The sequence below is a fragment of the Sander vitreus genome, chromosome 3 (assembly GCF_031162955.1).
Source record: "Sander vitreus isolate 19-12246 chromosome 3, sanVit1, whole genome shotgun sequence".
In the NCBI taxonomy this organism is placed as follows: Eukaryota; Metazoa; Chordata; class Actinopteri; order Perciformes; family Percidae; genus Sander; species Sander vitreus.
This window is the reverse complement of record NC_135857.1, coordinates 36,667,362-36,680,200: the sequence shown is the minus strand read 5'-3', so window position 1 is coordinate 36,680,200 and position 12,839 is coordinate 36,667,362. Positions and strand designations below refer to the sequence as shown.

At 39.6% G+C, this 12,839-nt stretch overlaps 2 protein-coding genes across 2 annotated transcripts; both read right to left on the bottom strand.

The window, feature by feature from the left end:
• Positions 1–4,407: 4,407 nt before the first annotated feature.
• LOC144516021 (olfactory receptor 11A1-like) lies at positions 4,408–5,340 on the bottom strand. Its single transcript, XM_078247279.1, has one exon. The coding sequence runs from the start codon at positions 5,338–5,340 to the stop codon at positions 4,408–4,410; it is 933 nt and encodes a 310-aa protein (XP_078103405.1).
• Positions 5,341–10,956: 5,616 nt separating this feature from the next.
• On the bottom strand, positions 10,957–11,886 carry LOC144515942 (olfactory receptor 11A1-like). Its single transcript, XM_078247140.1, has one exon. The coding sequence runs from the start codon at positions 11,884–11,886 to the stop codon at positions 10,957–10,959; it is 930 nt and encodes a 309-aa protein (XP_078103266.1).
• Between the last annotated feature and the right edge of the window lie 953 nt (positions 11,887–12,839).

Here is a 12,839-nt window from a genome sequence, read left to right as displayed (position 1 = left end):
ATTTAGTTCCAGTTATGTAAATTGTGGTTTACACTTTAAACTCATGTGAAGCAACAGTAAACAGATTAATTCTTCATTATGAAAGGAAATAAGCCACAAAACCCAAACTTACCATTTACCCTAAACTAAATGTATATAACACAAAGATTAAACCTTAGGAGGCACAGTTCATGACATTGTCTTAATCCTCACATTCATCTGCTGCTCTGCTCTACTCAACTGATTCCCTCCCAACTGAGCTGAAACTGTGCGTCTGCTTCTTTTAAGCTTTCCAAGTCAATTGATTCTCCCAGCAGCAGACTGACGTCCTCATCAAAGGACCTGGTGGTTGTCTGTGATTCCTATTGTCAGGTCAAATAGCAAACTTCCTTTGCGTACGTGTATATACATAAATGGATAGGACATTTGCTTAAAAAGGATGTCAAAGTACCAAATAATGAAATCCCCGAGCCAGAAGCAAACTGTGGCAATTGTAAATAGTACAACAGTAACAGTAGGGATGGGTATCACCAATGATTTCCCGATTCGGTTCCAATTCATAACACTGTAGAAGAAGAAGAATGCCTTTATTTATCCCGTGAGGGGAAATTCACAATTTTCAATCTGTTAGTACAGTTGCAAACACAGGCCTGAATTACAAACATGCTCAGGATCTATACAAGCTCAACACACTGATGGAGCGATGTCAGAGTGAGGGGGCTGCTCTTGGAAGAGCGCCCCGAGCAGTTGGGGGTTCGGTGCCTTGCTGAAGAGCACCTTGGCAGTGCCCAGGAGGTGAACTGGCACCTCTCCAGCTACCAGTCCACACTCCGTACTTCGGTCCGTACGGGGACTTGAATCAGTTCCTAACCCATCTCCCTACTGCCACCCCATCCCATTTCAATACATTTTTAATAAGATATCAATCAGGTTAGGGGAAATTCAGTTACAATAGAGACAGAGTGCATTTAAGTCCCGCCCCCACCGGAGGGAAAAAAAACTCTCTGCATTGACTTGTAAATGTAAAGAACCCATATTTAAATTTTTATAAGCTGCCGACCTGGAAGACTGAGCTTTTATGAAGACAAAATCGGAAACAGAGGGAATGAGGAGACACTAAACTAACGTTATGTCGGACCGACGTTACGTGTGTTATCTTAACTTACAGACAGCTTAAAACTAACATTTGGATATTTGACATAAGAAAAAGCTTGCCAGTTTATCTCGGATATACAGTAAAAGATATTCTCAGAGAAATTCTGCTGTAAATTGTACAGCATGGCAGTACTTCTACTCTTCACAGTCTCTTTCGGCGTGTTCCATTTGTCACGTCATACATTTTAAGCTTTCTGCGTGTCATTTTATGCCCCGTTCTCATTCACCACTCGTCACATGGACACTTTTAGGACCCCTTGATGTTACGTGCAAAACTATGACGCTTCACTATGACGCTTCACTATGACGCTTCACTATGACGCTGTTTTGTGAATTCAAATAAAACTTTAGGTAACAAAAGTAGGTAGTCATTTAGGAAAAACATTGTGATTTGGGTTTAAATAAGGACTTTTTTACACCAATTATAGGGTTACGGTGAATGTAAAAGAGCTGATTTAAATATCTGGAGGGCCGATGAGGAAAGTGTGCGGTTAGTAACCGAACCTAACCAATTTGGCAAGATTTCAGCTGTGTCTTGTATTGCAACCAATTCCATCGTCAATCATAATATTTATACTGGAAACGGGGCGAGACTCGCTCCCACACCTTCATTTATTTTTATCGTACTTAACTGACATTACAAGAGAGAATACGGGATATGCAATGGCCTCACAGCCGTCATACATTTTACTCTTCGCTACTTTTCGCACGTTCTACCACTTGCTAAGAGTCTTATCATAATTTACGAATCATACCCCCATTGAGGCGCCATGCTGCAGCTTTCTGGGCAGGTGGAGAGGTAACAGGGATACACAAAGGCATGTCTTCTTCTTCTGACTCAACCTCTGTGAGTTGATTCTGAAAGCAGTCACGAGATCATTGGGGAACAAAGTGACACGAAGCAGGGTTCAGTTCACAATGTTCTAAAAGTTTAATGAGGCACCCAAGAATATATACATTTTCTAACAGTCACTCCATTCACTTCGATGACGTGAGAGTAGAAAGATAAGAAAGAGGCTCCAGAGGGAAGGAGGATTGGCTCAAAGCTGGTTCACGCAGATAGATGTTTAGGAAGGAAAACAGTGGAACAGTTCATGATACAAATTAAATGCCTGGATTATAGCGGTGTAGAAAAGAAAAAAATCGATACACGTGAGTATTGCGATATTTTATTTAGCAATACTGTATCGATTTTCAAAAACACCTTTTTTTTTTAAAGTTTACGTGCAAAAATATTCATGTAAGACAGTGGTTCATGTTTATGTTGTGTTTAAACCCCCTACCGCTAGATGGCTATGCTGAGACACACCACTAGTGTCCTTGCCTAGCAGTGCCTAACAGTCCCTAACAGTCCCTAACAGTGCCTAACAGTCCCTAACAGTCCCTAGCAGTGCCTAGCAGTCCCTAACAGTCCCTAACAGTCCCTGACAGTGCCTAGCAGTGCCTAACAGTCCCTAACAGTGCCTAACAGTCCCTGACAGTGCCTAGCAGTGCCTAACAGTCCCTAACAGTGCCCTAACAGTGCCTAACAGTCCCTAACAGTGCCTAACAGTCCCTGACAGTGCCTAGCAGTCCCTAACAGTCCCTAACAGTGCCTAACAGTCCCTGACAGTGCCTAGCAGTCCCTAACAGTCCCTAACAGTCCCTGACAGTGCCTAGCAGTCCCTAACAGTCCCTAACAGTCCCTGACAGTGCCTAGCAGTGCCTAACAGTCCCTAACAGTGCCTAACAGTCCCTGACAGTGCCTAACAGTCCCTGACAGTGCCTAACAGTGCCTAACAGTCCCTAACAGTGCCTAACAGTCCCTGACAGTGCCTAGCAGTGCCTAGCAGTGCCTAGCAGTGCCAAGCAGTTCCTAACAGTGCCTAACAGTGCCTGACTTTTTGCTAGAAGCTAACAACGTAGCTATGGCTGAACTTTGGCCTACTTTAGCATATAAACATTAGCTCACTAAGAACCTGGGAACCACAATCCCAAACTGGCAGTTTGATTTTCTGTGTACTGAATTGTTTACCTAAAGTAAACTTCTTTGACTTCATGTCTTTTTTAAACATTACTTTTTCTAAAATTATACTTGAAAAAAATTCCAATATATTGCCTTTTGCACAGTATCGAAATATATTGCAATATATTGAACCGTGACCCACGTATCGTGATATGTATCGTATCGCCAGCCCTACACAGCCCTACCGGATTATTGCAACAGCCTCCTTTACTTGCTTGAACCAAAAATGTATTTCTCCACTCCAGCCTGTACAGAACTTAGCTGTCAGGGGTTTAACCAGATCACATCACTGCCAGTATGTTTTAAGGCCCAAACGCACTGAAAGCGTCTGACGTGCGTCGATTTTGGAGCGTCAAAATGAGGATGCAGTGTGACCAAAGCTGTTTTTTTTCATAGTATGCCCAAAAACCGCCCGTCAGCTGCTCTTACGGAGGTATACAACCCTGTCCGTCAAGGGAGAAAGTCTTCTGCCCTCACAGACAGGGGGATCTGTAACATACAAAACCTCTGTCTAAATAGCAACCTTTTCTAAAATACTGCTGGTTCTGTGGTGTTTGGGCTTCAAATCTGATGCCTGGAGTGCGCCATAGAAGCATCAACTGAGGCGCATCAGCTATCGCACTCAGTGCATTTGGGCCATTAGAATACATTTTAAGATTTTACTGATCACTTTTGAGGCTCCTTATGGCCTCACACCCTTGCATATCTCTGACCGCCTACTGTACACGCTGCTATGTACTTTCAAATCCTCAGGCAGAGGTCTGTTGTCTGTTCCAGAGGCATGGCTGAAAATTAACCGGTACAGAGCGCTTGCAGTCTCTGGATCGATCTGCCCGAGGATATCAAGTCAGCAGAATCAGCGGAAGGAAAGTCTGAGGCCATGTTGTGGCTGGATGGAAAACACGCAGTTACAGTTTGTCACAATAAATGTATTTTTTTATTGATGATGAGCAAAGCCTATTGTTGTCAGATAACATTTGTAGTAAGTGAGTAAGTAAACTTCATGAAGCACCTTTCAAAACTATGCTTACAAGGTGCTATTCAGTGCAACATAAAGATAAATACACAGTTAAAATACAACACAGAAATAACAAAAAGAAAACAAAAACAATGAAAATAATAAAATAAACAAAGTTAAAGGCACTCAAACAGTAGTAACTATATCAGAGGCACAGCAAAAGCAAAAGTACCGACAAAGGTAACTTATTTAATAAATGTATTTGTATTTATGACAAGCAAAGCTCTTAGTTGTCAGATAACATTTATAGTTACATTTTGCCCCCAAAGAGCACACGTCTACATACAATGTGTATTTTGGACATTTTCAGTCCGTACAGTAAAGGGTTGATGAGTGGTTGGAATGTAAGCCAGTACAACGACAGAATAATGCGCAACATGTTCGGTAAATAGTTCATATTAAACCTGCTCTGTACTATTTCAAAGAAAGCTCCACAAGAAAAATTCAGCAGGGAAAAAAGGTGAGGTGTGCAGGTACTGAGAGCTTTCTGTCTGGTCTGTTTAGAACCAGAAAAACACACTTTAAGTATCCTCATGTAAGAGAAAAGTATTAAGATTATAAGACTAATGTTTACTGTAAATAAGTGAACAAGTCCAAAAATGTTGTTCACTGTGGTGTCAGAGCAGGCCAGTTTGACAACAGAATAATTGTCACAGTACACTTTGTTAATGATGTTTCCACACAGCTGTAAAGGAGCAGTCAGACCAAACACTACCAAAGCATTGGTAAGAAAAGAGTACAACCATGTTAGAGCAATAAGCACGGCAATCTTTTTAGATGTCATACGAGTGTGATATTGTAGAGGATAACAGATAGCAAGGTATCTGTCATAAGACATGATGGCTAAAGTCCAAAATTCTCTGCCTCCATAAGTATACACACAATAAATCTGCAGGAAACAGAAGGGAGCAGAAACAGTGTGAATGTCAGAGAGGATCTGAACCAGAAGGAATGGAAACAACCCTGTACTACCATACAGTTCATTTACAAACAGGCTGACCAGAAAAAGGTACATAGGTTCATGTAAGCTTCTGTTCATACAGATAACCACAATCAGCAAAAGATTAGCACAAACTATTAACATATGTAAAGATATGATAATAATAGAATATAAATATTTGAAAACCCCAGTGTCAAAATAGGCACTTAGTGTGAAAAATGAAACCTGCGTAGCGTTTACCATGATCCTCCTGACTCTGAAAAACTAAAAATTATAACATTGTACAAGATAACTTCATCGTGTTACATTTTGTTAAAGGATTTCTGAAAGTTTAGTTAAACCTTTAAATCTTTCTTCAGACTGTGTATAGATAAAGCATTGATCACAAACAGTATTCAATCAACAAACAGCAGAGAAATCAATTCCTCATACTTACCACTCCTCAAGTATGCGTTGTAATACTAAAGGTAAGACATTACACAACAGTTTATGAATCCTAACATTCATCTGCTTCTGTCAGACTGTGAGTCCGTCCTAACTGAGCTGAAACTATGCTTCTGCGTCTTTTAACCTTTTCCAGTGAGGAGACGCCCACAGCAGCAGTCTGACCTCATCATCAGAGCACCTGCTCCTTGTGGCAGTAGGTGCTTGTTTCTAAGTGATGCTTGAAAAAAATAACACATTTCACATTTAGCGACAGCTTTTCAGAAAATCTTGAAATATTCTACTTTTGGTTTATACATCTTTGGTAATATTCCCTAATTATTCACACACACACATTTTCTGTTAGTTATTCTTCCAAACATTTTGTGGCAGCCTACTATGTATGCATACCTTCATTTTCATCTCTTCTAGGATATGTGAGCTTACCTTAAACTTATTTCTACCATTTACATTTTTTTTTAAATATTAAGCCTTTGTGTAAATGAAATTTAAATTGAAAGTCAATGGAGAAATCTTCAAATCATCATTACGCTTTTTCCACTTTGAAATGCTACTACTTCGGCATACTACAGCTACAGACATCATTCAAACTTTAAACTGTTTCAGCTATTGTATTCAGCTTTTTTGTAAAACTGAGTGGACACACGGATTCTTCTTTTATTATTTTCAAGTCAAGGGGACGCTAGTCTATATCCTCGACGTTCCACTTCCCGGGATTGCACATGAGAATTTAACTTTTTGGGTACTAGAATAATACAATCAATTGCTTTTTCAGTCCGCTAGATGGTGCAATTGAGGGTTTTTTTAACGGCGAGGTCAGCGTTCACAAGGAAGTTCAGAGAAAGAAATAAGGAAAGCACAGTTCTCGTTTAAATAAAATTAAAAAAGGTAATTAATTGCAATTTATCGCAGAATATTACAATATGTTAAGCTTAGTATCATCTCGTGATAACTGTATCGTGATTGTATTGTGGGGCCCCATCCCTAATTTTCAAGACAGTTCAAGAAAAATTAACATGAAGATAAAAAAAAATAATAATTTCCACCAATACCCAATATTTCCTTGTCCTTTTTTATGTGTGCGGTTCAGGTCACCTATCACAGCACACATTGGCTGAAAAGCTGGGTACACTCTGGATTAGGGGTGTCATGATGCAGAGAAGGTGATTGGCTGCAATCTGCCGCTGCTCCAGGACCTTTACGCCAGCAGGTCTCTGAAGCATGCTGGAAAGATTGTGGCTGAGCCCCCCCCACCCCAGACACAAACTCTTTGAGCCACCCCCTCTGGCAGGAGGCTGAGGTCCATCAGGACCAGAACCTCACGTCACATGAACAGCTTTTTCCCCTCCGCCACTAGCCTTATTAACAAGGCCCGGACCCCACCCTGACCCTCCACCCCTGGCTCTTCATGCCACTGTTCTCTCTCTGCTGTAATGCTCTTTGCTCTTTATTTTATTTTTTTATTTCTATCTTTATTTTTAATTTAATACATACTGTGTACATATACTTATACTTATATTGTTTATACCTATACTTATATTGTTTAATATTCCATCTAGAGAATGTGTGATGTGCACCAACAACACCAAAACAAATTCCTTGTATGTGTTAAAAAACGTACTTTTGACCTTTTGAACGTACCTTTCTGATTCTGATTCTGAAAAATCCAAAATTATATTTGACTTTCGATTTTAAGGTTATGGTTCAATTCAATTTTTGATTCAAACATTTTCTTTTCAACAGTGACAGCTATGAAATGAATGAAAAATCCTTCTCCTGACCTACAAAGTTCTAAACTACAGCGACTATTTCTAGTCACTGTTCCATTATCTTTATTGTGACTATTATTGCCACTGTTCATCACACCACTACATTTTCCTCACCACTCCAGGTTTCTCCCTAATAGGAAGTGTTTCCTCACCGCTGTCCCACTAAATGCCTGCTCTTGGGGGAATTACTGGAATTGTTGGGTCTTTGTAAATTATAGAGTGTGGTCTAGACCTACTCTATCTGTTAAGTGTGTTATGATTTGATACTGTAAATAAAATTGAATACGTAGATGGGAAGATTTTTTGACATTTCGCGTTCGTGCATGTATTCCCTTTTGTCTAAATTATTACAGATTGTCCTGGCTGATGCTCGAATGACAAAAAGGCAGAAAATGCTGACAATTGTGAATAATGGTCAAAAACATAAAATAAATAAATAAATCACTAACACCATTAGGAGTGACCGCCTCTGGTCGGGAGGGAACTTTGCATTTTGGGGCCAACTATTTCCAACTTTTTAATACATGGGAAGGGAAATGTCCCAATTCTTCCTCTGTATCCATTGAACAAAAGGGCATACTTAAGGAATAATTTAGAACACTTGGGAAGGACTTTTGGGAAGACTTTTACAGTTTAGTTCAGGACACCTGGGAGGATTAAATATCCCATTTAAAAAAAGTGAATTTGCATCTATTCAAGTCTTTGCATTGACTTTGAATGTAGTCGCATCAAACAAATATTTTACTCTGCGTTTGGTGTGAACACAGCATTAAACACGACTGGTCTACCCCGCAGCATTTGTGTGCATGTGTCTAACTATAATACTTATTGTTCTAACAATTCAACAATGATCTAACATTAAGAAAACTAATTATTGAATCAATAGCATTTGAGGCTCTTCTCTTATATCTTGCTGAGCAATTTCTTGTGCAGATTTTCTTCGCATTTGTGGATTCAATTGCCCATTATCAATAACATCAACTACCAACATGACCAACCGAACCTCTGGCAGATAATTAGCAAACAATGGTTTGAAAACATCTTGGTCTCAGCTGCTCATATGGATAACAATAGATAAACTGAAAATGGAATGATCAGCAGCCTGCCTGATCTGAAGCCAAGTAATGCTTTGGCATGGCACACTTGACTTCACTTTGCGCCCCGCACCTTAGAAAATAGAGGCCCTGGTGTCCATTACAGTTCTTATAACAGTCAAGCTGGAAATACAGTCAGGTCCATAAATATTGGGACATTGACACAATTCTAATCTTTTTGGCTCTATACACCACCACAATGGGGTTGAAATGAAACGAACAAGATGTGCTTTAACTGCAGACTTTCAGCTTTAATTTGAGGGTATTTACATCCAAATCAGGTGAACGGTGTAGGAATTACAACAGTTTGTATATGTGCCTCCCACTTTTTAAGGGACCAAAAATAATGGGACAGATTAGCAATCATAAATCAAACTTTCACTTTTTAATACTTGGTTGCAAATCCTTTGCATTCAATTCCAGCCTGAAGTCTGGAAGGCATAGACATCACCAGACGCTGGGTTTCATCCCTGGTGATGCTCTGCCAGGCCTCTACTGCAACTGTCTTCAGTTCCTGCTTGTTCTTGGAGCATTTTCCCTTCAGTTTTGTCTTCAGCAAGTGAAATGCATGCTCAATCGGATTCAGGTCAGGTGATTGACTTGGCCATTGCATAACATTCCACTTCTTTCCCTTAAAAAATTCTTTGGTTGCTTTTGCAGTATGCTTCGGGTCATTGTGCATCTGCACTGTGAAGCGCCGTCCAATGAGTTCTGAAGCATTTGGCTGAATATGAGCAGATAATATTGCCCGAAACACTTCAGAATTCATCCTGCTGCTTTTGTCAGCAGTCACATCATCAATAAATATAAGAGAACCAGTTCCATTGGCAGCCATACATGCCCACGCCATGACACTACCACCACCATACTTCACTGATGAGGTGGTATGCTTTGGATCATGAGCAGTTCCTTTCCTTCTCCATACTCTTCTCTTCCCATCACTCTGGTACAAGTTGATCTTTGTCTCATCTGTCCATAGGATGTTGTTCCAGAAATGTGAAGGCTTTTTTAGATGTTGTTTGGCAAACTCTAATCTGGCCTTCCTGTTTTTGAGGCTCACCAATGGTTTACATCTTGTAGTGAACCCTCTGTATTCACTCTGGTGAAGTCTTCTCTTGATTGTTGACTTTGACACACATACACCTACCTCCTGGAGAGTGTTCTTGATCTGGCCAACTGTTGTGAAGGGTGTTTTCTTCACCAGGGAAAGTATTCTTCGGTCATCCACCACAGTTGTTTTCCGTGGTCTTCCGGGTCTTTTGGTGTTGCTGAGCTCACCGCGTCGTTCTTTCTTTTTAAGAATGTTTTCTTAAATTTGTTTTCTTGATTTGGCCACACCTAATGTTTTTGCTATCTCTCTGATGGGTTTGTTTAGATTTTTCAGCCTAATGATGGCTTGCTTTACTGATAGTGACAGCTCTTTGGATCTCATATTGAGAGTTGACAGCAACAGATTCCAAATGCAAATAGCACACTTGAAATGAACTCTGGACCTTTTATCTGCTCCTTGTAAATGGGATAATGAGGGAAAAACACACACCTGGCTATGGAACAGCTGAGCAGCCAATTGTCCCATTACTTTTGGTCCCTTAGAAAGTGGGAGGCACATATACAAACTGTTGTAATTCCTACACCGTTCACCTGATTTGGATGTAAATACCCTCAAATTAAAGCTGAAAGTCTGCAGTTAAAGCACATCTTGTTCGTTTCATTTCAACTCCATTGTGGTGGTGTATAGAGCCAAAAAGATTAGAATTGTGTCGATGTCCCAATATTTATGGACCTGACTGTATGCTTCTAAAAAGTTAGAGCTAAATAACTCTGTGAACTAGGGCTGCAACTAACAATTATTTTCATAGTTTATTAATCTGTGGATTATTATTCAGTGTTTCCCAAAGCCCAAGATGACGTCCTCAAATGTCTTCTTTTGTCCATAACTCAAAGATATTCAGTTTACTGTCACAGAGGAGAGAAGAAACTAGAAAATATTCACATTTAACAAGCTGACGTCAGATCATTTTTGAAAAAAAAATTGGTTCAAACTGATTAATAGATTCTCAAAAAAGTTGGAGATTAATTTAATAGTTGACAACTAATCGATAAATCTTTGCAGCACTATATATTATAATAGCTTAGGTCACATGCTTGTGATTTGTGCAAACATTAGTACAAATGTGTGTGCTGAAAAAGGATTAGTCGTGTGAATCCAAAGGCCTTCTTGACTGAATTGTTAACTGTCTAAGATAGGCAAGTAGAGATATATAATACAATAAAAAATATTAACAGTTAGGTGTAATTGTAAATTTGATTTCATGTCTCATAGTAAATACCTTAGAAAAGCTTATTCTGACATGATATGGTGTACATTACAATTTCTATAAACGTAAGATTAAGAGTATTGTGGATGTTTTGTTCCTGTATTGACAGTAAAAACAGGTTGAAAAGGTTTAGTTAACTTTATTTGTCACATTATATACAGTGCACAGTTCTACAATAAAATAAACAGTCCCATTATATTTTTCAAATAAGAAAACCTGTTTGAGCATTTTAGATTAATAGACTGCTTTTGATATAAGACTTTTACATATGACACGGATTTTAGACATTTGCAGGCCGTACAGTACAGGGTTGAAAAGTGGCGGGCATGTAAGAAAATACAATGACAGAAAAATGCGCAACATATTGGGTAAACTGCTCATATTAAACCTGCTCTGTAATACTTCAAAGCAAGCTCCAAAAGAAAAGTTGATCAGAGAAGCGAGGTGAGGTGTGCAGGTACTGACAGCTTTCTGTCTGGTCTGTTTAGAACCAGAAAAACACACTTTAAGTATCCTCATGTAAGTGTAAAGGATTAACAGTAAAGACACAGAGATTGTGCTAAAAGTTGCAATGAGTCCATAAATGTTAATTGCATTTGTGTCAGAGCAGGCCAGCTTCACAACAGAGTGTGTATCACAGTAAACTTTGTTAATGACGTTCCCACAGAGCTGTAAAGGAGAACGCAAAGACAGCAAAACAACCATTGCAAAACAAGGATATAACCATGTTACGGCAATAAGCACAGCTATCTTTTTAGATGTCATACGAGTGTTATATTGTAGAGGATAACAGATGGCAAGGTATCTGTCATAAGACATGATGGCTAAGTTTAAATATTCAACAGCTCCATAAGAGTGTGCACAAAAAATCTGCAGGAAACAGAAGGGAGCAGAAACAGTGTGAATGTCAGAGAGGATCTGAACCAGAAGGAATGGAAACAACCCTGTACTACCATACAGTCCATTTACAAACAAGCTGCACAGAAAAAGATACATAGGTTCATGTAAGCTTCTGTTCATACAGATAACCACAATCAGCAAAACATTAGCACAAACTATGAAAACATATAAAGACAAAATAAGCAAGAAAAATAAGTATTTAAAACCCCCGGTGTCAAAATAGGCAGCAAGTATGAAATATGAAACCTGTGTAGAGTTTATCATGGTCCTCACCTTGGTTTATAACAATACGACTGTGCACACCAAGAAATAATTATGTTAACTTTTGTTCTACATTTGTAAAACTATACTGTATGTAACTAGTTTAAATTTGGACTAGGTTGGCACAATGTGCAACTTAAACACCAAGCACACATGAACATAAGCCAGTGTAGTAATACTAAACAGATTCATTATCATGGAAACAGTTTTAACAAACAACCCCCAATGTACTATTTAGTTCAACATAATGTTCAGGTTACGAATTATTAATAAAACATTTGTGACATTGTGTAAGTTTGAGCTTACACCCTCTGTAGTCAGACTGAATCTGTCCTAACTGAGCTGAAACTTCGTTGCGACTTCTTTTATCCTTTTTGATACAGAGGACACCCACAGCAGCAGAATGACCTCATCATGAAAAGGTCCCATTGAAAGATTCTGTTTGGTCAATGTCAGCAAAAGTAAACTTTGTAGAAGGCATTTCGAACAACAGAAACATAGACAAGACAAAATATGGTTTCCATTAGAGTTGTTCCAGTACCAATATCAGTATCGGTAACGTAAGTAGTTTCCCCCTGATATATCGGCTGTTTGATAATTGATATTGTTAGAGATTATGTTTGAGCAATGTCAACAAAAAAGTAAACTTTCTAAACGCATATAGAACATTTGTGGTGAGGGGCCAGACAAAGAATGGTTCAAAAATCCTATGAAAAATCGAGGAAGGGATGAAGTGACCCTGCCCGGAGGAAGCCCGGGGCCCCCGTCTGGAGCCAGGCCCAGATGGAGGGCTCGTCAGCGAGCGTCTGGTGGCCGGGTTTGCCACGGAGCCCGGTCGGGCACAGCCCGAAAAAGCTACGTGGCGGACATCCCTCCATCCCATGGGCCCACCACCTGTGGGAGGAACCGCTGGGGTCGGGTGCGCTGCCACATGGGTGGCAGTGAAGGTCAGGGGC

Excerpts from the sequence above, each read along its gene's own strand:
- LOC144515942 (XM_078247140.1), bottom strand. The coding sequence starts at position 11,886 with ATGATAAACTCTACACAGGTTTCATATTTCATACTTGCTGCCTATTTT.
- LOC144516021 (XM_078247279.1), bottom strand. The coding sequence starts at position 5,340 with ATGGTAAACGCTACGCAGGTTTCATTTTTCACACTAAGTGCCTATTTT.